At 33.6% G+C, this 26,730-nt stretch overlaps 1 protein-coding gene across 1 annotated transcript in view; it reads left to right on the forward strand.

The window, feature by feature from the left end:
• The window catches only part of LOC111155601 (DnaJ heat shock protein family (Hsp40) member C1), a 224,017-nt gene that overhangs the window by 70,035 nt on the left and 127,252 nt on the right, over positions 1–26,730 (forward strand). The window contains exons 4-7 of the mRNA XM_022515864.1: positions 3,132–3,297; positions 4,177–4,274; positions 5,274–5,367; positions 17,452–17,542. Coding sequence (XP_022371572.1) covers positions 3,132–3,297; positions 4,177–4,274; positions 5,274–5,367; positions 17,452–17,542 — 449 coding nt within the window. The remainder of the gene's footprint in view (positions 1–3,131; positions 3,298–4,176; positions 4,275–5,273; positions 5,368–17,451; positions 17,543–26,730) is intronic.

Raw genomic sequence — 26,730 nt, forward strand, 5'->3', positions numbered from 1 at the left:
AGAAAGTGCTATATTCCACAAGTTTTTGCATATGTCTACATTTTTAAAGGAGAGTAAGATCGAGTAATTTAGATGTTTCCTGTTTATGATCTTTGTGTAGGTAATTTTTACTCTTGGGTCCAAAATGTGACCTAGATGGTCATTGTTGTTATTGTTTTAAGCTAAAATTTCAAATTTTGTATGATGGGAAATTCACAGTTTAGGCACATGCTAGAATTATTTAAGTATTTGTTTTCATAACATATGTTTTCTATTTTAGTTTCATAGTAACTGTTTTACATTTCAAAATATGAGAATATTTTATATTTACATAACATTTTTTCTGTTGGTAATTTAAACATTTTTAGATTTATTTGCTTTCCAGTGTTTATATTAGGCTAAATATATTTGATAAATTGAGATTGTAGAATCAAATTTACTAATGATTACATAACCATTATTTTATGTTTATCAGGTACATTTAAGAAAAAGTAAACATATATTAAATCGTGTGTTGAATGTGGTATTGGCTAATCAGTGTTTTAATTTCCAGTATATTAGCCTTTATGACTCCATATCATTTTTTGCATTAGTAATATTTTCATCAAACATATTTACTTTTGTATTTTCTTATCATGATAATGTGCATATTCTTAATCTGGTTTTAACAGGTTATTCAGAGCAGTTTGTACAAGCTGAATTACAGAATATTTTATCAGTGTTATGTGTTAAATATAGAAAAAGCAAAACACAGTGATGTTTTAAATTTTATGAGTTGTCAACACATTTTTTTCTTAAATAATTATAAATATAGTCTCGGTATATTTTAAGAAATATCTTTATTTTTCAATGTTTCAGGAAAGCAGTGATTTATCTTTAACAGCATATATTCTTTAAAAGCGAACTATAATAGAAGCTATCTTCCCTCAAAATGGCCAGTCGTATGAGCCATAATGTTCATTGATAGTAAAATCAATAGAGCATTGATTCTAAGCTTAATCCTTGGAGACTGTTGTTTAGAGTGGCAAACATAGCTTAGTAAATATCTGGTCTGTTTAATGTGTTCAGTGCATGAGGTTTTGCTGTCTTGAATTTGGCTGTACACTAAACACAACTTGTATGTGGGGTAGAAAAAAGTAGCTATTAATACATACATAGCATTTCAACAATGATAGTGATAAAATATGTGGGATAAGATTCATAGCTATGAGTTTAGTTGTTTTCTTCCAATACAGTTTAGATCTAAAACAAATTTAATACTTATTAATGCTCTTAGGGAATTGTCACTATTTCCTTAGATGTTCTTTGTTAATAACCACTTTACATGAAGTTAATTCATGGGACAGATAAGCTGAAAATAGTGATTTTTATATTCACTTCTTTTTCCATGAACAAATCTGGAGTAGAATATATATTTAGAATAAATTCAGAATTTAACATTCATTGGCCTTCATTCAAATGTAATCCTGAAACCTTTTTGCCAATCCATTTCTAATTTAAACTGAGTCAGTTTATACAAAGATAAATTTAAACAAACTTTTGAGGGTAGGAATGATAGTTTTTGATGAAATCTTATTATTTTATCTTGATATTATAGTGTTCAAGAATTGCTCTGCATATTTCAAAAGGAGAATATTTAACATCAATTTTGTCATCCGGCTACTACACAACCATATTTTAATTTGTACACTATTGTACACTACACATTGCCTTTTAAGAGTTTAGTACTAATTAATGTCTTCTGCTTTGAACACTGGTTATTCTGATCTGCCATTATTATTAATAATCTAAGTTGATCTAAATGTTAGGTTTTCCAGATTTGCTAATAAAATATATTTCAAATTTGTAACCAATATTTTTCTACTGAAAAAAGAAGTTGCCTATAATAAATCCTGTGCTTATTTTTTTAAGCATATCTCCAAGGTATCAATTTAATAACTATCAAAGTAGCTACTGCAGTTGTTGCATTTAAATTGATTTACATGTCAAGACTGGCAGTTTAGCAGCTGCGCTATTATTCCTAGATCGGTCAATTTACTTGAGAAAAACCTACTACTGAGTTCTACTGACCTGCCTGACAATATAGGCCCTATTTCTATTCCTGTAATTAGGCCTGCGACTAACTCAGAATATTTTTAATTAAAATATTTTGGTCAATGTGTTGCACCAAATTAGGCCTTTCAGTGAAGATTTAATTCGAGAAATAGTGTGATTAGAATATTTAATGAGTTGTGTTCAATTAAGATTAACAGGTTGTGTGTTTTGAACATACAGTGTTTGTGTGTGACCATTTTGAGTTTTACAATCATAAATGTTACTCCTGATTTTTAACCTTAAAAATATTTATCTTTGTAGTGGTCTGACAGGTAAATTTCAATTCAGTTGAAATTTTATTCTAAAGAAAGCTGATTTAAAATGTATTACTAGAAAAGCTTTTATTTGTTATGTTCTTTCCTTCCAGCAAAGCCAAAAATGAGGAAATTGCCACTTAAATGTTTACAAATAAACAGTTTTATTGAGAAATCTGACATAACACTGGTTGTTTCCCATCTCTTTTTAATTTGGAAACTTTATTCTTTAGGATTTTGAGCAATACAAAATTAAAAGGTACTCATAGGCTTCTAATCATGAAGAAGCTTTGATAAAATAGTATATATAAATATTTCAACCTTAAACTATAGTACAGGGTTGGAAATAATAGCACAGACTAGAAAATTCATCCTGAATTTGGTTCAATTAATATATAATTCACGGTAACAAAGAGCCTCTTATCTTGATTTTTCTTCCGTTAGGATCTTTCCTTTTGTTGCTGACTTCTGTGATAGGGTCTTTACTGCAGACTGTGATAGAGAAGTAGACTATATGTCTCGTTAGTTTAGATGTCATTCCAGAAGTCACGTCATTGGGGTGCTGTAAAACACAGGTCTGGTATCCACAGTATATTATTGTGTATCTTTTTGAAGTTTGTCTGTGACTGTACTATATGCAGTGTTTTGAATTTATAGGCCATTGTAATGCTAATAATCTACATTAATTTTATATATTTTGGAGAAAATTCTTTTCTTTTTCCTATTCTTAAGTATAGGCATGAATTAATTATTTTGCTTTTATTTTAAATTCCCCATGAAAAACTGTTGTATTTGCTACTGTAGGTATGATGATATTCTGATCAATGGACTTCCAGATTGGCGACAGCCTGTATTCTACTACAGGCGGGTGAGAAAAATGAGCAATGCTGAGCTGGCATTACTTTTGTTCATTATTCTCACGGTGGGTCATTATGCTGTGGTTTGGTCAATCTACCTGGAAAAACAACTGGTAAGTATTGGTAATAAATCAAATGATCTAGCCTCCTTAATTTTAAATGGAATTTCAGACATTTTATTTTTCAACTGATAGAAGTTTCCATTTTTCTATATATACTTCTTATCCTAAAAGTTTTATACTCAGTATTTACTGTTCAATGTGTTTCTAAGTAAAGAAGAACCCATGACATAAGAAAAAAATCTTCTTTTTAAAAAATGTGGCATTTGAGTTTGTCATAAAATTTTGTGAAGGCCCAAATATCTAGCTGAAAGTTAAAAGGTACAGCCATGTTTTCTTTCTTGTCACCTTCCAAACAGAAATATTTTTTATGTAAAAATGATTTTTAGAAATTTTTGTGTTATAGCCTTTTATATAAAGAATGTTTACTTTAAAGGTTTTAAATATATGACTTGAAGTGAGTATAATTTTATAATTTCAGAGATCAGTTGATTAAAACATCACACTTTTCTTATTTTAACATACCATTACATAGTTTATTCAGCTCTGAACTTTTATTTATGTGCTAAAGATAATCAAACATATTTATCAGTATTCATAAATTAGCATCTGTTTACTCATTCTTTTTGAAGTGACATTATTAAAGTTGGATGAATGAGAAAAAGTAAGTTGAATGCTTTCTCCTCTTAGAAAACTTTGATTGCTATGGAGATACACATGACTGACAGTGCTGAACTTCATGTGTGTTTAAGAACCGGATGCCATGGCAACAGTTATTGTTAAAGATTGATGATTTTACTTAATCATGTTGGACCCTACATACATTTGCATAAATGTTCTTCTATAATGTTTACCCTTCACAGAAGACTCTTGATAACATTTGAAGAGTACATGTTAATGATAACCTGTAACCATAATTCTTTCCACATTAAGGATGAACTGCTTAGTAGAAAAAAAAGAGAAAAGAAAAAAAAGACAGGCAGCAAGAGTGTGGATGTATCAAAACTTGGTGCTTCAGAAAAAAATGAAAGGTGGGAGCATATAAAAATATTTTGTAATTTGAAACTTTTAAAATGTCTTTGATATGATTCAACTTAATATATATATATTCATTTCAGATATGTAATACTTACATCTGTAATAGGTTTTTTGAAAGATTAGTACTGTGCCATAGTTTATGAGACAAGTCCTAATCTTAGGCAAAAGTTCCACAGGCTTTTTTCTCTTGGAAAGTGTAAATATATGTTTAAATAATCAAACTCCCAAATTCTTGTCATTGTGAAATTTTTATACTGAACTTTAGAAATAAAGTATTCCTAGAAAAAAAATCTATCACTTTAGTGTTTAGCTCAGAAGTGACAATATGTAGAAAGGCAGTGATATGCAGTACACTCAAAAAGATACCATTTCTAATATCGATTCATAAAAAGAAATAAAGGGTTTAAATAGTTCACACAGCAGGGCAGGAACTGGATCAATGTGAGATGGAGATCAGAGACTATTCTGCCTATCTTCTGTTCTGATGACATCAGTGAGTAATGCTTCAGTGAACTGCAAATGACATTAATTTTTATGTATTGGTTTGTTTATACTACAGTCTTCATATCTGGTTGTCAGCACTTGGGAACACTCTGGCGACGCTTAATCTTTTATAGCTGAAGTAATCATAAGGTTTAAGAATTCATTTTGCAGAACTGATGAAAAGTCCAGGTTAGAAAGAGGGCTTTTGTTTCTTCAGCTTTATAACTTGTCTAGGAGTCTCCTTCCCCCAAATCTTGCCTAAATTCTCTTAGTTTCTATATGTACTAATGCACTTATGTGTAAGTACTAATGTACTTCATGATAGGCTACATCAAATGTAGTGATAACGGTCATAAGTATTACATTGAAAAATTTCCTACTACTTTTGTTGAAACAGGTATTCATTTCATAATTCATGAAAGAATTCATGATCTTTATAAGAATATTTTTCTCCCAACATTCTTTCTATATTTTGCTTCTTTGTTTTTGTTTTTGTGTTTTCCCTTTAGATTACTGACAAAACCACAGTGGCATGATTTGCTTCCATGCAAGCTGGGAATTTGGTTTTGCCTTACACTAAAAGCATTGCCTCATCTAATCCAGGTAAAGCATACCTCTCTCATATAATATTAGATACTTTCATTTTAATTATTCATGAAATAATTTGTGCCCATGTCTGCTATCTGAGTGCTGATATACAGTGGGTGCTTTATAATGGTGATTGAATTGATAGAAGTGTAAATCTATTTAGAATAGTTCTAAAATTATTTAGGTATCTTTTCCTGTAACTGTCTCTTACATTGCTTTTAGAACACCTTAGAATTCCAAGACATCAGAAAAAGGAAAAAAAAATACTATCATTAAGACAGATATAAGAGCAATAAAAATTTAATTCAGTGTCATCATTTAAGGCATATCCAGAAAATAAGAACAGGACTTAAATAGCCAGTCACCTATTATTTTAATGCATTTAAGAAGACAGTATTAAAAAAAAAAAAAACTTTACATGAACATTTGTATAATTATGCAAATATATATATTGCTTTCCATTTTATTTGTGACTTGAGGAGATATTTTATCTTATATTGGTACTCAGTTTCTGTTGCTAGTCGGTCTTGATCAAACAATAGAATGTGGATCTGTATCATATTATTATGGTAATTCTCTTATTTTTTCAATATTCAGCATACCAAAGTAGATTTTATTAAATTATTGCTTTGCTAATTTTAATTATTACATCTGGTTAGAAAATTCCCAACACATAAACATAACATTTAAAAGTATATGTAATAATAATAGTTTGGGTGTACAAATTTTGAGGTTAAGTTTTAATTTTGGGGAGGAAGTATTTCATTTCAGAAAATGGTTAGGAAAAAGAAAAAAAGAGCCAGATAATTCCTACCCAGTCCTACCTACTTCTTTTCACATATCAGAACTGTTCTTCCTAATCATTTAAGGAAATGAATCACTCCAACTTCTGCATTTTATTCTCTTTCTTACTCTTACAATAAAAATTTTATATTAGAGGAGAAAATGAAATTAAAATTGCTAGTGTGTTTCTTTCTAAACTTTGCGAAATTATTTACCAACCTTCCATCAAAATAGTTCATCCTAATAGTTATTGCTTACAGAATCATATATTTTGTTTATAGCTAATAGAGAAAATTACAGTATATGGGTAATTTAAAAGCTTTTGTTTATAAGTTGTTTAGCATATTATCTTACTTATTTGAATAAAAACCCAAAATCCTTATATGCTATGTATGTGTCTTAATAAGAGAGAGGTAAAGTATATTTACCATACCAGTATGTGTATGAGAGGATGTGACCAAAAAATATTTTAGGACATATATTTTCATGTTTTTTTAAGTGTGGTTTTTGATTTTGGGGGTTTTTTGCTTTAGAATCTGCAATAAGCAAACCAGAGTGTAGAGGAATTTACAGTCATGAGGCAGAGTAAATAAAATATCACATAAAATGTTAGTTGAAACATTTCTTTGTAATTTTAAACTAAGCCATTTGAAACAACATTTACTTGGTAAAATTAACATTTCCTGGTTAGTATGCAGAGTGATTCATAAAAACAGAACCAATGTATTAAGAGGGCTTTGATTTATAAGTTATTATTTTAATTATCTCCCCCATGGTATCTAGAGCTAACAGATGGTGTTGCCTCACCATACCTTTTTTTTATAGTTACAGAAATTAGGAATTTTACCAAAAAATTTTAATCTCTTTAGAAACTCTGCTTTCTTAAACTGTAGGATCAGTTTGCATTTTAAAGTTTTTACTTACTTGGTGATACCTGTTGCTTTCAGTTTTGAGATGCTAGGCATTAGGTTTTTAAAATCTTTGTAAATCTCACGTTTAAATTTTATTCTAATTTTTTCTTTCTGATAAATTCATTCCAAGAATAAAAATAAGATAATTCTCCTTTTTTAAAGCAAATACTTGGTATTTTAATTCTGCCTTGGGGACATAAGATTCTTTTTTTTTTTTCCACATTCACTAACGAAATAATGTAATACAGTAGACTGATACAAACTGTGAAAGTGAAAGTATTGCAGATTGATAAACAGAAAGCTTGAGCAAAGCAGTACTGAATAGTTGCTGTTAGGATTAGATGTTTTCTGCTTTTTTTTTCTTAAGTCTACTGTAAACTTTGCATTAATTTATCACCCATAAAATTGTATAATGTGAGTACATATGCCTTACCCACAATACTAAAGCTTTGATGTGTTGATGTCTTAAATAAGATACTTATGAAATTGAGAAGCCCTCATTACCTAAAGCAGTCTTGGTTGGTAATTGGTGTAGTAGTCAAAAAAGAGCCCTACTACAGCTCTAAGTATAAAAAAAAAATGATACAGATGACGTTGAATGTTTTAAGCATGTACTTTACATTTATTCACCACTCTTGTGATATAGTGCCATTGTTTTGTTTTTCCTTGTGTATACCGCATCTATAATCTTGGTTTCTTTAGGGGCAAACTTCCACTTGATTTCTTAAAGAAGAGTTAAACTAGACTCTTGCAAAGCAATATAATTGTATAATCCTTATAGATTTTTATGATTTCCCCTGTTTTTCATAATTGACAGACTTATATGTAGTTAACAGCATTTTCAGCAACTCTTTTATTGAGCTTCCCAAAGCATCTACTTGGTATTCATAGAAACAACTCTCTTTTTCTACTTACTTTTCACCTTTTTTATATAATACTTAAATTGAATCATATAATTACAATAATAAGTATTAATCGATACATCCAGCTCCTATAAGCATGGAATAAGTTAGTTAAGCAGATATCAGTTAAGAGAATTTTACTTCTGTCTGTGAATCCTTGACTTCGTAAAATTCATTAAAACTCGTCTGCAAGGATTCTGTGTAAGTATTTAGAGCTATTGGATAAGAAGGAGGGTCCAAAGGGAGACTCAGAGACTTCTAGCAAATGGCCTTTACACTAGCCAGATCCATACTTAAAGTTTTCCTTATCATATCAACAGCTGTTCATCTCTAACTTCTTTCCTTCTATTCTTCCTCTAAATACCCATTCCTTTATTGTACTTCATATACATGAATGGTTATCCAGTGGGAGTTGGAAAACTGGCAGTTCTGGTTCAGCTTATGCTCCTAAGTTTACTGTTTATTACTGGGCATCTAAGATCCCTAAGAAAACTTCTTATAACCTGATTAACTTATCTAAATTATTTTCTATCCCTCCCACAAAAAATTACACATTACAATATTTACATCAGTATTTGATGTGTAAAGCTTCTTCTAAGTTATATATTTAGATAAATAGGTTAGACAATTCAGTAAAAATTTATTAAACATGTCAGAACAAGGCACTCTTAAGGGGCCATGGAGATGAATATGCCTTCTGGGACCTTATGGTCATGTAGAGATTATAATACATGAACTAAAATAATTGTAATACAGTATGATATATAAGCTTCACATATGTAATATAAATAAAAGACTTATGTAGATGATCAGACAAGTAAGATTGTCTCTATATAGCATGACCAAGGAAAACTACAAAGAAGAGTCACTTGAATTGAGTCTTGAATGATGAATAGACCATTGACAGTGGAGTGCCCACTTTGTGTACAGGGTAGTATGCAAAAATAATTTCACAGATACAGATACAGTAATTCCCATAAAATCATTCTGGGTTGAGGTTGAGGTTGAAAGAGACCTAAGAAAAACATTATACAACTGCTTTTTATTAAAAAAAGAAGATATCACATAGCCCATTACTGTCTTCTAAGCCAATATTCCAACTCTCCAAACTCTGTATATCAGGAATTTATACTCTAATAGATAAATCTGATATGGGGAATCTATAAAGGCCATTTAGACAGAATAAAGTTTATTGATTAGACAGCAATGTATTTCCATCCCACACATCTGTCAAAGACACATACATAATGTTACTAGTGGAAAAGTTATAGTGCATAGTGGGCAGAAAAGACCCAAAGTTGTTCTGTGATCAGACTGGATAGAGATAAAGGTATATCTTTGACAGCTTCCTTTGCTTTTCAAGAAGGTCCTTACTACCTCCAGCTCTGGGTTGTTGTTGTTGTTTTACCCCCTTTCCTTTGTTCTGAAAAAGATAGTGGGAAAATTATAAGAATTGATAGGTGAGAGTGAGATCAGAAAACTAAAAACTATTATACTTGATACATATAAAATATTTGATAATGTTAAATAGATATCAAACATTTCCCAGATTAGAAAATATCCAAGTAGAGGTGTATGTATTTAGCAAAATGTATATTTCACATCATTCTTGTACTCACATATGCAGAAAAGTAGAAAGTCAGATGAGAAACCAAAGAAAGAAATGTAGAGAGTGTTTGTAAATTGATGAGTAGAAGGAAAGTTAGCATGTGCATAGAGCGATGAGAGAAGATTAGAGAAGAGTTAAATGCATGACTATATGCAGAGAAGTTAGGAAAACTTGAGAAAATATGTTTGGTGAAGAAAGCAAGTGGAATGATCAGAAGACATGGAATGTGAACTAGAATATAACAAGGAACTTGGACTATATCAAGAGAGGCATCATATACTTTGAGCCTAGAATTTAATTTTAACATTCAAAGTTTAGCCCTAGTGATACTTATATCTTACTAGTCTGTTTCTGTTCTCATGGTAGTTTCAAAGGGAATACACATTCTCTTGGAATCTGACTAAACAAGTCTTCTCTGTTGGCTAATTTCAACCTATAATCCCAAGAAATTTTTCTAGCCTCCAAAATGCCCTTCTGGGATATTTTTTGATTTATCATATATGTTCTGAAACATATTCATAACAATAAAAGTAGCAAACAGTTATTGAAATATACTATGTGCTTATTTTCAGTTTAACCCTTATAACTTAGTTTATTTTTGTCACTGCCTATCTGTGTTGGAGTCTCATATATTTGGGCCCATAATAATTTAGATTGGTAATACCACCAATTTCTCATATATAAAATCAGTAAGTGCCATATATCCTAAGTGATAGTTCTCTATACTTTCTGAGATGAAATAGATCTTAGGTATTCAGAATTGATGTGCTTAATAGTTTGTTTGATTCTGTGGGAATTCAACATTCAAGTTTCTCTCTACCTGCTGTGTTACATTTCTTAGTTACATTAATTTGTAAAATATAAAATTCCTTTATGTGTACATTGCCTAAAGTTGTACATTTTTCCCATTGTTTAGTCCCAGGCCCATCTTTTCTCACTACCAAGCTGATCTTTTGTGAATATTACTGTAGGAAATTTTGTGAAAATTACTGTAGGAAATTTCCAGCATGCATAGCAACGCCACTATCAGGATTTGTAGATTGCTTAGGAGTAGTGTCTGAGAAAATAGAGGAATCTTCTCCACAGTGCTGTGGCTTTGCTTTAAAAAATAAAATAAAAGTTGCCTAAGAGAGTAAAGGGAAAATTATACTTTACAGAACCATCTGTAAATGGAGGCATCCTCCCTCCAAGAAGCTTCTCCCATGGATACTACAACTGTAGACAAGCCTGGAGGTCACCCGCTGTACAGTCAGGGCCCTTCCTTTCTAGCCCCTTTGCTTCTGCTTGCTGGGGCTCTGTCAGAAACCAAATAAACAAAACATTCACAGCTAATTAGCAGTGAAAAAAAGCTTCTAAAAGTCTTTGAGGCAATTGTAGCAAGCTGAGTTGCCTGTTCTCCTATGCAGAGTTAAACACAGTTTCTCCAAGGGACGAAAAAGTTTACTTTTAAGAACTGTCTAAAAAATTTTGCAAACATACTTTATGTAGGCAGTATGCAAACAAATGAAAAGAGATGGGAAAGTGTGTCTGAATTTTTGTAAGGCTGAAACTCTACTGCTGTAGAAAGAGAAAGAAAATTGGAAACACCTCTCAACAGAACACAAAGAATCCATTTCTTCTGCCCTCTGAAAGGGGGGCGTAAGATGTAAGTAGTCGGAGGTCCAAAGACAGAATATAAAGTTGAGTTTTTAGCTTTTTGCTAGATGTAGAAAAGATTTTAAAAAACACAAAATGTTAGGTAGGATGTTAGAGATCTACAATCTCATTGATTCCATATTTTATAGATAAAAAATACTGAAGACTCAGATTGGTGGAGCAGTTTGCTCAAAGTGACCCAACTACTAAATGGTAGAAATGAAACTTAAAGCAAATGAAAATAAATGTTGAAATATGAGATATATAAAAGCTGAGAAAGAATAAACTTTCCCACTAGTGGGATAACTAGCTAGGTAACTACTAAATACTCCCTACCAGAGTATTTAGACTGGTTCTGATTATTATAAAAGTTATAGAAGGATTCTTGCATTGAGTTGGAGCTGAGTAGATGACTTCTATAATCTCTTCGGTTTCTTAGCACAAGTGGAAAAGTTAGTTCATAGGCCTTATATCTTCTTGAATACCACTGACTCAGGGAGAGGATTTTTCTTTCATTTTTATTTTATTTTATTTTATTTATTTTATTACTTTAATTTATTTAATATTTTATTTTATGAGTTTTTTGTGAATTCAATGTTTATACAAAAATTTTAAAAATTTTATTCAAAGTCTACAATTTAAAATTTTTTCCTGTGTTCCTCATTGTAATTTTATTACACATTATTTGTAATTCTGAGGGTAGAGTGTAAGCCAGTGGGAGAACAAAACTTGATATGGAGTAAATGACTGTGTGGGCAGATTTTTAGAAATGTACCTCCGGTATTTTTCTACATTAAAGGTTTTATGTAAGCTTCAAACAAAGGAGATTTGTGCTGTCCAACAATCAAAAAAATAAATGGAACATCCTTCATCTCTTTTGTAGTTGCCTGTCCTCAGAGCTCTTCCATGTTCCTTATTCCCGTAGAATAGGTGATAGGTAGCAATTCACTGCTTATACCACTCTAGATCAACGCCCTTCTTTCCTAAGTTTTCCTTCAGTTGTTTAATATTTTGAACTTTATATGGAAAAGTAAAAGTAAACTGAAACACAGCAAACAGTACCAGCTCAGCATGTTATTTTATCACTTAAATGAACCATGTCAATAATGTTAAAAGAAAAGCTTTAAAAAAAAAAAAGAAAGAAAAGCTTTTGATACAGATATCCTCCATCTAATAACTCACTACTCTTGGAAATATTACATCTTCAAGGGTTACATAAATGGTTATCATCATTAGGAAGCCTTTCCTGATCAGTCCAATTGAAAACCTCCCATTACATATTCTATTAACTTCATAGCACTTATTATTTGTATTATAGTAAGGATAGAGTGATAGGCTATGACAAGGTACAGATCATCCTGAAAATCCAGTGGCTTAAAATTTTTTTCTAGTTTATGCTACTGGTCTCTCACTGGTTGATAGGAAAGAGGGCATTGTGCTCTAACCAGCCATTCGGGACTCAGAATAATGACATCTTTACCATCTTACAACTGTACCCACCTGGAACATGTGGCCTCCTTCCTCACGATGGTTGAGGAGAGAACTGGAGGACTGCGCGAGTTTTTTGATACTTTGGTTTGAAATGATACATGATATTTCCATCCACAGCCTATCCACAGTTAGTCCCATGACCTCACCTAATCTCAAGAGGACAGGGAATGTGGGGAAACAGATAGAATGTTGGGGCGCCTGGGTGGCTCAGTGGGTTAAAGCCTCTGCCTTCGGCTCAGGTCATGATCTCAGGGTCCTGGAATCGAGCCCCGCATTGGACTCTCTTGCTCAGCAAGAGTAAGTAAAACAGGTAGAATGTTGGGTGAGCTTCATTCTCTCTTCCAGTAATTCATTCAACAAATATTGAGTGCTTATTATGTGCTAGGTGCTCCTCTAGGCCCTGGAAATTAAAAAAAAAAAAAAAAAAAAAAGCTAAAACACAAAAATCTCTGTTCTCACATGGGTTATATTCCAAATTTTGGTTTATTCAGTTATTTTTACATATGCCTTATCTGCTCCTTGCCTTATCGTATAATCCCCATTTATCCTTACAATGTACAACATATATAATAGTGGTTCAGTAAATACACATAAGTAAATATAACTGCTTTTTGTCTTCTTGTGCAAGAGCCATGCTCTATGATTACAAAGAACAGTCATAACATGCAAATTCTTGAAGTTGGCTCTAGTTCTACACTGTAGAATCAGTTCCCTGCTTCATATCTATGTAGACAAGCTTTGAGCCCTTAAAATTTTTTTGTTAAGTACTACGAGAGTTATTTCTAAGGTAAAAACTTTTGCTCATGTTACATCCATAGTGATTATAATAGAAGCTACTTGAGGATTGGTCTGTTTGGAATCATGTAAATCCCATAGTTTTAATATAGTATTGCAGGGCTAAACCTTGGCAGTCCAGAGTCCTGGTTGATTAAAGCAAGCATTCATTCATTCATGGAATACTTATTAAACTTCTATTATGTTTCAGGCAGTGTCCACAAAGATGGATAAGAAGTTTGTATATATAAGAAATTCTAATTTTTTCGTGTGTATTTAAACTGGGGCTTATTCTGGACTCAAAATGAGACTTTATTTTCTCTACTTGACAATTACATTGATGTGAATTAGCCATCCCTGAAGAATGGGAGGGGGCAAGTTTAAAAACAACTGCTCTTTTTTTTCCCCATGTTTCCCATTTATTTATTCATTTATTTATTTTTAATTTAAATTCAATTAATTAACATAATGTATTATTTGTTTCAGGGGTACAGGTCTGTGATTAATTAGTCTTACATAATACCCAGGGCTCATTATAACACATAATCTCCCCAGTGTCCATCACCCAGTTACCCCATCCCCCTAGCAAGAAACCTTTCTTCCCTCTGCTCCATTTCTAAGCATTTAAGTGTTCCTCATCCTTTTTCTTTTCTTCATGTCTTACTTGTATTTCCAAACTATAATTACAATATGTCTTCTCCAGAAAGGCTTACTTTTTTTTTTTTTTTAAGATTTTTGTTTATTTATTTGACAGAGATCACAAAGAGGCAGAGAGGCAGGCAGAGAGAGAGAGAGAGGAGAAAGCAGGCCCCCCGCTGAGCAGAGAGCCAATGCGGGGCTCGATCCCAGGACCCTGGGATCATGACCTGAGCTGAAGGTAGAGGCTTTAACCCACTGAGCCACCCAGGCGTCCCAGAAAGGCTTATTTCTTTAAGAAACCTGTGATCTCAAATAGGTCTACTGCATTCAACATTCTGCATTGTTCCCGCCCTCCTTGTGTGCAGGTTGGTGTACCATACTTTAAGGTGCACTGACAAACTGGAAAGTGATCAAATGGCGAGGAAGTGTGAAACTGTTTCTTAAAGGGAATGGAGATAAGAACATTAGAGATGACCTGATAACTCTCAGCAATATCTTAAGGTTTATTATAGGAAAGAATGGTATAATATCATATAAGGTTCTTGGCCTAGAGCAAAATGTGAGTGAAACTAGGGAATGTGTTAAAACTCTTGGAATTAGGTAGAGTACGTTAAGGTGATTAGGTCCATAGTGATCCTCAGATAAGTGTGATTTTGGATCAAATGGGTAATTTCAAAGAGGAATTTTATTGGACTTCTGTGTTGTAGCAGGAAGAACCACATTAGCAGAGAAATACTCAGATTTGGTAGGACCAGCAGGAAGAAGCTGCTCTTACCTAATGAAAGATTTTTGCGTGGATGGGGTACAGGTAAAGAAAGTCATGAAAGCAAGAAGATAACAGGAGTCTGCAGGAGCAGTTTTGGTGAAGTGTGAAACAAAAAAACTGTTTGTGGTGCAGAGTAAGGTTTTTGGTAAAAGGTTGAAGTTATAATCAAAATAGGTAACATATAGAAAGCCTGTGTGTTAGGTGTTATTCTAAGTGTTTCCTGTCTATCAGCACTTTGGTCTTTACAATAGCCCTGTGATTATCCCCATTCCTGAAGGAGATAATTCACCCAAAACTAAGTGTAGTAACTTGCTGAATGTTATATAGGCTCTAAGATGGCAGAGCTGAGATCTTAATTCAGGTAGTCTGGCTCCCAATTCTGTCCTCCTAATCACTGTATTTTATCTCACTATATGATACTGTGATGGTTGATTGCAACCTTCTTTCATGTCTCATGAATAACTTATCTGTGCCCTTTTTTCTTGCATGCTGCCACCTTTCCTACTCCCTTCAAGGGCCCGGTGCCTTACCAACCTTTTCTTTTTCCTACTATTAAAAACTGCCTGCAAGGAAGCTAATAAGCTCACTCATTCATTCACATCAAGCAATAAATGACTGATATGACTTAAGGAAAATAATACTATTGCAGGGTTAAGTTTTTAGGGGTACAGGGAATGTAAAGGGGCCATAAATCCTTAACCCAAAGGTATATATGGTCTAGAAAGATAAGTACGCTGGATGCATGATTTTCTGTACCCTTCAAATGATAACATTGCTTCGCTGACCCGAGGCTTATGGAATCTTTGTGGTAGAAATGAGGTAGGAACATAAAAGTGAGAATAAGAGAATAAGAGCTAAATCTTTATTACATTGACCCGGTGATTTTAGAAATGCCTATTATTTACCTAATTCACTGTCAGGTGGAAGAGTTCTGATATAACTCCAAAAGATATAGACTCTAAGAAAAGCTGTAACTCCTAAACAGTCATAGATGAAAAGAGAAAATTCCATTCTAGGGTTTAAGTGTTCATGTATTTCCATTTGAATCAAGATAGAGCCAAGAATTGATTTTGTTCCTTTATTTCCTTAAAAAATAAAACCCTCTCAAATGAGTCTATGATTTATCTGCCCTAGGGATCTTAAAATCTGGGAATGTTACCCTAGAGTTATCCTTGATACCTCTTTTTTTCTTATGCCACATCAATCATCAAGCCCTTTCATTTCTTTCTTTACAAGATTTCTCATATATTTTGATCTAGTTCAGTTCAATGAATATCGTGTGCATGCTTTATGCCAGATACTGTGCTCTGGTCATACAAGTACCCCTCTCTCAAATTTCTCATTTTCTAGGAGAGAATATATAGCATGATACAAGCAATCCTAGAAGTGTGCTTAAATACAAAAGCAGTATGCAGTAGAGAATTACTCTGCCAGGGAAGGTCAGAAAAATTTGCAAAAGAGGTGATACTTGGGTAGAGTTTTCAAGGATGAATAGGAATTCATCAGAATAATGGCAGGGCAGCAAAATATTCTAGTTAGAGGGCAAAGCATAGGTGAAGACATTTTAAAAAATCACCATGTGGCCTGGCAGCTACAAGAATCTTGCTATATATAATGGATGAAGTTTGAATCAAGAGGTAGTGGAAAATTACCTATTCTGTTTTTCTCCATGTCAGGATCTTCATATGGCTAGAGCATCAACTTGTTTATTTCCATGCTTGTGATTATTGAGGCCCTAGTCTTTTTTCATTACTCTGGTAGAGTCTTACCTGGGTGCCACTCCTTGAGACTTTAGCCCTCTATTTTGACACCTAAGTATTTGTCCTCAATCCCCGACTTTCCATGATAGGAACTAATCTCTAAGTGTGGAGGAAGGAGGAATGACAACTTCTCTTGTATCTATGTGATCATAGAGGTTTCATAATCAGATTTGCATATAATAATTTTGAAAATCTTTTAAAGTTAAGGGACTAATATAAAAATAGTGTTAGTACTTTGTTGGTTGCAGTAATATAATTTACTGTACCAAATAATTCAGTTTAACAAGTGTGTTTTTCTGCTTGTTGTCCATGTAGTGGCACAATATTGAGAAAATAAACAATGGTGGAAAACAGGAAGCAGAATCCTCTCTTCCATAACTGAGAGAGAAAAGACTTTACTTAAATTTATACTTCTGGGGGTACCTGGGTGGCTCAGTCATTTAAGCAGCTGCCTTCAGCTCAGGTCATGATCCTAGAGTCTTGGGATTGAGCCTCGTATTGGGCTCCCTGCTAGGCAGAGAGCCTGATTCTCCCATCTCCCTCTGTATGCCAATCTGCCTATGTGTGCATGCTCTCTCTCTCTCTCTCTGTCAAATAAATAAATAAATCTTAAAAAAATTTATACTTCTGCAATTACTGGCCTTAATAAATAAGCTAAGAGATAAAAATCATAAACATTTACTTAGTTTCTTCTGTTAATCATAAAATTTAAAAACACAAAGGAAGATGCTTATTAAATTAATATACTGCTTTAAAATGAAATCATGTGGAAAATAATGAGAAAGCAAACTGATTTTCACGTTAATTTGTTTGTAACTTCTTTCTTAAGGATGCTGGGGAGTTTTATGCTAAATATAAAGAAACAAGATTGAAGAAAAAGGAAGATGCATTGACTAGAGCTGAAATTGAAACACTTCAAAGTGAGTTTTAAACATTGTCTTGTGTTAACAATGTCATATGAAACTGATTTTTAAAATTTGGGTTTTTCCCTTAAAGTAGCAGTAACTAAATGTTGTGTGCTTTCTTTACCATCCTCTGAATAGAGTTACTTCTTTAATGTATTGTATGTGGAAAATACTATATTAGTAATTACTGAACCACCCACGGTTCAGTATCAGAGGAGAGATAAAACCAGCATAGGGTCATAGAGTTTCTCAGATCTAGGAGGCATCCAAAATCCAGAAAGTCCTAAAATACTCCAGTGCTGTCGTTGTCGTTGATATTCAGCACCAAGTCTGTCCAGCTCATCACTCAGCTTGCTGTAAAACAGTAGTAAATAGGAAACCTGAAAATATTAAGGATTTTTGCTTTCAAAGTCTTTGTTTCATCAATCAATATATTGTTAAAACAAGAAAACCCTTGACTAAATTATCAATATGTTGAAAAGAAGTCTTCTATTGAACATTAAAGGCAGTTTTTGCTGATTTTAGGAAAAGTTGAATATACAGTTAAAGACAGCGTTTCCCCAGCCCTGGTCTTCTGGTCTGATTTTGCCGTATCTACATCTTCCCCACATATATACACCCTTTCCTTTACTTTGCTCTATTTTTATTCAGAGCATTTAACACTACTTGACATTAATTTATTTGTTAATTTACCATCTGGTTCTCCCAATAGAATGTAAGTTCTGGGAGGGTAGGGACTGTTTCGTTCACTGCTCTATCCAAATACGTTAAACAGATCCTGCCATATAGTAGTAGGTCCACAGTAAATACTTGTTGACGGAATTTGTGGAGGTGAAATCTCTATTCTTTTAAAAATTCCAGTGTGAGTATTTGGGGTTCAGACTTCCTTTCCCTCTACCTACCTGTGTTCAGAAAGAAGAGCATGGTGTTGGGGCGCCTGGGTGGCTCAGTTGGTGAAGCATCTGCCTTCAGCTCAGGTCATGATCTCAGAATCCTGGGATTGAGCACCATAGAGTCAAGCTTCCCGTGGAGTCTCCCTCTCCCTCTCCATCTGCCTCTCCCCCTGCCCCTCCCCCTGCTTCTTCTTCTCTCTCTCAAATAAATAAAATCTTTAAAATAAAAAAAAATTTTTTTAGAAGAATTGTACAGTGTCATGATACCAATCTGGGCACAGGAAACAACACAACAATAATTAAAAACTGGTCACCTCACACCTATAAATGCACACACTTGCACAGCACACATAGTGTTACAAAACAGCCCGAGTGCTTTTGAGGAGGGTGTACAGTAAAAGCTGTTCCTGCAGCCCATAGAAGTATAGTGGATCCTTGAACAAGGCAGAGGTTAGGAGCACTTACCCCCCTACCCTGTCAAAAATCCATGTATTATTTTTAACTCCCCCCAAACTAAACTACTAATAGCCTACCCTTGACCAGGAGTCTTACCGCGAACTCAATTGATTTAACACATATTTTGTATGTTTTATATATTATATGCTATATTCTTACAATAACATAAGCTAGAGAAGAGAAAATGTTATTAAGAAAATCATAAGGTACAGAATATACTTTTACAGCACTGTATGGTATATACTGAAAACAGTCTGCATATAAGTGGGCCCACACAGTCCAAACCTGCATTATTTAGGAGTCAACTGTAATTTAGCCGAAGCAAACTGGAAGAAAGCAGCTGTGGCATTAGAATACTAGGCATCCAGTTCACACTTAATATATAGAAAAATGGTGGTAACTATTTCCCTTCAGAAGTTCCTTGTTTTCTGCCTTTACCCTGGCACCAGACAATGGTATGAGGAGAGAGAAGAAAATTCACGTTCTCTCCAAACCCAAAGAGTACATTGACACTACCTAAAAGTGTGACTTTGAGTATTTTAATTTCCTATGTGTCAAAAAAACATGTTGGGCTAGATGATCCAGTATTAGTTTTCTATTGCTGCTCTCACAAATGGCCACAAATTTAATGGCTTAAACAGAAATTTATTATCTCACAGTTGTGTAAGACAGAAGTCTAGCATGGGTCTCACTGGGCTAAAATGAAGGTTCACCAAGTAGGGCTGCGTTCTTCTTCCAGCTTCTAGAGGCCCCCCGTATTCCTTGGATCATAGCCTTCTTCCTCCATCTTCAAAGGCACATATGTGATGTCTGACTTTTCTTCTGTAGTCACATCTTTCTCTCACAATAACTGGGAAAAGTTCTCTGTTTTTAAGGACCCATGTGATTAGATTGGCAAATTTGGATAATTCAGGATAATCTCCCATCTCAGGATGCTCAACCTTAATCACATCTGCAAAGTTTCTTTTGCCATATAAGGTAAAATATTGCCAGATTCCAGAAATAGAATGTGGGCATCTTTAAGGACCCATTTGTCTCCCTGTTATAATCCCTTGGGGTCTGGCTTTAGAACAGGGCAGTTTCTTTTTCATCTTTATGTCTGCGGCATTGACTATGTGGTGTCCTGGCAGATAATAAATGGCTATATTAGATGAATATATGAATTAGTGAGCACCTATCCTGTATACAACACTCTTTCAAGGAGCACATAGTTTAATTCAAAAAGTTTCAACAGTTATAAATACTAAATAATATTCAGGGGTGCCTGGGTGGCTCAATCACTTCAGCATCCACCTCTTAGTTTCAGCTCAGGTCATGATCTCAGGGTGCTGGGGTAGAGCTCCGAGTTGGGCTCCGCACTCAGCGGGGAGTCTGTTTCCCCTCTCCCTCTGCTCCTCCCCCTGCTTGCTCTCTCTCTCAAATAAATAAATAATATAATATTCAAGTCAACTACATTATTTTTTAAAGCAGATTTCTGTTAAGAGGGAAGAGTTTAGGATGATAGAGGATTCCATATGAAGGTTGGGGAGGAGGGATGGAAAAATGATTATATTATTGTTATATTAAATCTAAGATTGAAACAGAAGCTTATGTTATAGCAATTGTTGAGATAGTTTTAAGTATGTTGAGTAAATCAATAAGTGAAACAAGATCTTAAGTATACTATTTATGTAATTGTTTTTAAGTATAATTGTTACATAAAATTTTTCTAAGCTTTCTAAGACAAGTCAGAAAGAGGGGGAAATTACATTTATAAGAAAAGAGAAAAATATCAAGCTAACCCAAAATTTACCTGTAGAGTCAAGGTGAATGAATATACATTTTATGGCTTTCGCAGACATAGCTTATCATTTTTATGTAGCTTTTGTAACAAACCACTTAATTATTATAATTTTGGCATATGTATTAGAATTCTGTAATAATGGGTTAAGTATGTACACTGCAACTTAGAAAATAAGGGTTAGACATAAAATATTTATCACAATGTAAGATAATTTATCACAATGTAAAAATTCCTTTTAAAGTTTGTGACCATTTTCACAAAATCACTTGAAGATTTTTGTTAGAAGCATTTGATAGAAATTTTCAAACAGATTAATAATTCTCACTTTGTTGTTATTGCCTAATAAAAAAGATGATGATGCAAAGAAAAACATTTTCAAATACATAAATACCTGAAAACTGTTTACCAGTACAAATATATAGTAATCTTTTAAAAAGTTTGAAAATCCATCACTAATTTATCAGTTATTAAAATTCAAAATGGAAAAAGTAAATACCAGAAAGCATATTAAAAATAATACTCATACCAGCCATGAGTAATACTCATGTTTTTTATATAAGTAGTGTATATTAGGGAAAGGTGATGGTATCAACATTAAAAACGTTAAAGAACAGTCACATTATTAATAATGTCAGAAACTGTCATGTATTTTTTAATGTAGTCTCTAAGGGTTTACATGCAAAGAATCTTTTAATTAATTTTGTTAACTTCATTACAGTGTTCTGTATTGTATACTTTAGAATTAATATATAAAGACCCCAAATCCCCCAGTGTGCATTTCATTTGCCCCGATCCTTCTTAATTTTAAAGACCATCATTGGAATACTGAGTTCATAATAACATTTCCATCTGCTTAATTGAGTAAATGCATCTCATGCAGATTAGTGGTAGCTATTTTATGCTGCCTGTTTTTCATGACCTAATTGTTAATCTGCCCTCAAGTCTATGTACTCCACCGCTGAGATGGTGCCGTATCCTCAGAGGGCCGTACCAGAATATACACTGAGTAAGGTGTGGTGGTCTTACTAAAATGGTATATTAGAGGGGGAAATACAAAAAGGGTGATTTCTTAAAAATAAGTATCATTGTTCTGGGAGTCTATGCAAAAAATGCGGTATCTATTTGGGAAAATTTGAAGCACTTATTTCTTTATTACAAATTTAATCAATTTTATGTTTTGGGTTTAAATAAGTTAATATTTATAAATATGACTTTTTCATTGTTATATTATACATTCTTTAATTATATGAGTTTCATTCTAAGTCAGTAGATATGAATTCTAGGTACTATAATGAAATAGCCCATATCATGAATAGGAAAAAATGAGTTATAAAGAAACTGGTCGTAGGGGCACTTGCGTGGGTCAGTCAGTTGAGTGTCTGCCTTCAGCTCAGGTGATAGTCTTAGGGTCCTGAGATGGAACCCCACATCCAGCTCCCTGCTCAGCAGGGAGTCTCTTTTCCCCCTCCATCTGCGCCTCCACCCAGCTTGTGCAGGGTAGGGTAGGGGGCGGTTCTCTCTCTCACTTTCTCTCTGTCTCAAATACATAAATAAAATCTTTTAAAAAGAAATAAATTGGTTATAAAGGTGAAATTTTGAATAGATAAAATTGGGGGAAGAAGAAGTAAAATTCAGTATTTCCCTTTCTTTTTCTCTGTACCTTGGATCATTTAAAACAAAACCAAAATCAGGTAATCAAACCTTTACTGTCAAGTACTTCTTTTCACCTGCAGAAGTAATAGTCCCAGACATTAATTATGTTTTGCTTCTCGTTTCTTGGTCCCTGTTGCATACCCCAATGATGGACCTCAGTAGGGGTGCCAAGGGAACATTGAGAAGGTAGAGGACAGAATATGCCTTTCTGGGGTGGCAGGATGGGAAAACATTCACTGGAAAGAAGGAAGACTGGTTTTTAGGAAATACCCAGTTCATGAAGAAAGGAGAGTCTAGTGATGATTTTAAGTTGATTCAGGGGTTGGTGGTGAAAAGGACAAAGGAGATAGGGCAGAAGTAGCCCCAATTTAGGTTAGATCATTATCCTGTGGCAAAATAATGTGCTCGTGGATGGGAAAATACTGAGATAACTTTTTTCTTTTAAGATTTTATTTATCTGAAAGAGAAAGACACAGCGAGAGAGGGAACCCAACCAGGAGGAGTGGGAGGGAGAAGCAGGGCTCCCGATGCAGTGCTGGATCCCAGGACCCTGGGATCCTGACCTGAGCCAAAGGCAGACGCTTAATGACTGAGCCACCCAGGCGCCCCCTAACTGAGATAACTTACGAAAAAAATGTGTACCAGTCACTAGCTTCAGTACATTTAGAAACATGACTGAATGGAAACCCTATCTTATGAGTCATATTATATAGTAAAACCTGATAGGAGTCCTACTTCCAAGAGTTTTTGTGTAGGCAGAGAATATCTAAAGAATAGTGTTATTTCTTCAGTACTTTGCTCAGTAACAATAGAATTTTTTTTAAATCATATAGCTTAAATAAAAATTTACAATTCTTTCAGCATTTCAAACCATAATCCTAGGTATCCTTAAGTATAATGCGATCTTAGTTTCCCACTGAAATGATTTTAAAAACTTTTTATGCAATTGAATATCTAAACATTTATGGCTTTAGATTAAATTTGAACTAAGATTTTATTTAATTAATTTACTTAATTTGGAACTAAAAATATACTTATTTAATATTATACTTTTTCTAAAATAATATGCCCATTTAGTAGCTTCATGCAGGCAAGTATTTTTGTTTGTCTTGTTTATGGCTGTAATCCCAGAGCCTAGAACAATGCCAGGCATGTGATAGGTACTCAGGAAATATATTTAACAGAGTATATCATCTTTATTTCCATATGTAATGAAATATGGCCCCATGTGGGTGCTTACACTGGAGATTTTATCCCAAGTCACAAGTCTCTATTCATCCATATTAGGATTTTTTCCTTTTTCTTCATGATTGCTACAATAAAACCACTGTATTATTTCTCTTTTTTCTAGTATTTTTCATTGTGGTAACACCTCCCTCCCAGCCCCAGGCAACCACCACTCTACTTTCTGTCTCTATGATTTTGACTACTCTAAGTGTCTCATGTAAGGCTGATCATACAATATTTGTCTTTTGTGACTAGCTCATTTCACTTAGCATAATGTCCTCAAGGTTCATCCATGTTATGGCATGTGTCAGAATTTCCTTCTCTTTTAAAACTAAATATTATACCATTGTATGCATATACCACATTTTGCTTATCCATTTGAATATCTTTCAAGGGATACTTGGGTTGCTTTTACTTTTTAGTTATTGTGAATAATTCTGCTATGAACATGGGTATATGCAGGACTGACTGTTTGAGTCCCTGGTTTCAGTTCTTTTGGTATATACACAGAGGTGGAATTACTGGATCTTACTGTAATTCTGTTTTTAATTTTTTTTAAGTCGGCTCCATGACCAGTGTGGAGCCCAACATGGGGCTCAAGCTCACAACCCTGAGATAGACATGAGCTGAGTTCAAGAGTCAGATGCTTAACCGACTGAGCCACCCAGGCACCCCAATTCTATTTTTAATTTTTTGAGAGACCAACATACTGTTTTCCATAACAGCTGTATCATTTTACGTTCCCACCAACAGTGCAAAATGGTTCCAGTTTCCTCACATCTTTGCCAACACTAATTTTCTGCGTTTTTTTTTTTTTTTTAATTGTAGCCATGCTAATGGGTGCTCCTTTGGAGAAATGTCTATTCAACTCCTTTACCCAGTTTTTTTTTTTTTTTGTTTTGTTTTTTTTTAAAGATTTTATTTATTTATTTGACAGAGAGATCACAAGCAGGCAGGGAGGCAGGCAGAGAGAGAGAGGAGGAAGCAGGCTCCCCTAGAGAGCAGAGAGCCCGATGCGGGGCTCGATCCCAGGACTCTGAGATCATGACCTGAGCCGAAGGCAGCGGCTTAACCCATTGAGCCACCCAGGCGCCCCCTGTACTCAGTTTTTAATTGGATTATTTTTTGTTAAGTTTTAGGAGTTCTCTATATATTCTGGATATTAGCCCTTATCAAATATATGATTTGCAAATATTTTCTCCCATTTTGTGGGTTGCCTTTTTTCTCAGTTGACATTGCCTTTTTATGCACAGAATTTTTAAATTTTCCTTCAGTCTAATTTGTTGGTTTTGTCTTTTGTTGTCTGTGCCTTTGTTGTCATATCAAAGAAATCATTGCAAATCCAGTGTCATTTAGCTTTTGCCCTTTGTTTTTTTTTTCAAAGAGTGTTATAGTTTAAGGTCTTACATTTAGATCTTTGATCCATTTGGACTTCATTTTGTAGTGGGTAAGGGTCCAACTTCATTATTTTGTATGTGATTATCTAGTTTTCCCAGCATCATGTGTTGAATTATTATTTTATTTAAATTTTTACTTTGAAATAATTACAGATTCATAGGAAGTTGCAAAAATAGCATAGAGAGGGTCCTATGTGTCTTCCTGAAAACCAAGAACTTGACATTAATACAAAATGTATATATAATTCTCTACCATTTTATCACAAGTGTGTATTTATGTTACCACCATCCCATTCTGTCACTACCCCTTTATGATCGTACCCATATCCTCCCATTCTCCCATTATCCCTAATATCTGGCAACTACTAATTTATTTTTCATCTACCTAATTTTGTCATTTTGCCTATACAATTTAAAGAATATGATTTTGAGAATCATACACTATTCAACCTTTGAGACTGGCTTTTTTTCACTCAGTTGTTCCATGTATCAATAGTTCGTTCCTATTTATTCTGTGTATGGTTTTACCATAATTTGTTTGACCATTCACCAATTATAGTTTGGTTGTTTACAGTTTTTGACTGTTACAAATAAAGCTGCTGAATGGTCAGGTGTAAGTTTTTTTGTGAACTTAGTCTTTATTTGTCTGGGATAAATGCCCAGAAGGCAATTGCTGGGTCATAGGACAGGTTTATGTTTAAAGTTTTAAGAAACTGCCAGATTATTTTCCAGAGTGCCTATATAAATTTTTACATTTCTACTAGTAATGTCTGAGAGATCTAGTCTCTGTACCTTTTATCAGCACTTGGGATTCTCAGTGTTTTTTATTTTCTAATATATTTGTGAGAGAGCTCATCATGATCTTAATTTGCATTTCCTTAATGGCCAGTGATGTTGAAACACTCGTGTGCTGACTTGCCATCTGCGTGTCCTCTACAGTTTATGCCTTTGGCCTATTTTTGAATTTTTTTTTTTTTTTTTACTGTTGAGTTTGAGAGTCCTTTACATAATCTAGATATGATTTCTTTTTCAGATATGTAGTTTACAAATATTTTCTTCCAATCTGTAGCTTTTCATCTTCTTAATAGTCATTTACAGAACAAAAACTTTTAATTATGATGAAGTCCAATTTATTGTTGCTATTTTTTAGATGATGCTTTTTATGTTATTTAAAAAAACTCTTCCCAAGCCCTATTCTAAATATTTTCACCCTTATTTTCTTCTAAAAAGTTTATAATTTTACGTTTTACATTTAAATCTATCATCCATTTTGATCTAATTTTCTATAACGTGTGAGGTTTATGTTTAAGTTTATTTTTTTTGCTTATGGATGTATAGCCAGTTTTGCCAACTGTTTTTTTAAACCATTCTTCAAAAAGTGAATTGCTTTTGCACCTTTTGTCAAAAATCACTTGCCCTTGCTTGCATGGGGTTCTTTCTAAGTTCTTCATTCTGTTCCATTCATCTACATTTCTCTTCCTCTGCCAATATGACAGTTTTGATTATTGTGGCTCTACAGTAAGTCTTAAAGTCAGGTAGAGTGATTCTTTCTACTTTCCTATCCTTTTTCAACATGTTTTAGCTCTTCTAGTTCCTTTGCTTTATATATAAATTTGAGAATAATCTTATGCGTATCTACCAAAAATCTTGTTGTAATTTTGATAGGAATTATGTTAAACTTGTATGTCAGTTTGGAGAGAATTAATATTTATTAATGGAGTCCTTTAATCTATGAACACAGTCTGTCTCTTCATCTGTTTATATTTTCTTTGATCTCTTTCTTTGGTGTTTTGT

The sequence above is a fragment of the Enhydra lutris genome, unplaced genomic scaffold, assembly GCF_002288905.1.
Source record: "Enhydra lutris kenyoni isolate GAN:26980312 unplaced genomic scaffold, ASM228890v2 scaffoldscaffold42, whole genome shotgun sequence".
NCBI lineage: Eukaryota > Metazoa > Chordata > Mammalia > Carnivora > Mustelidae > Enhydra > Enhydra lutris.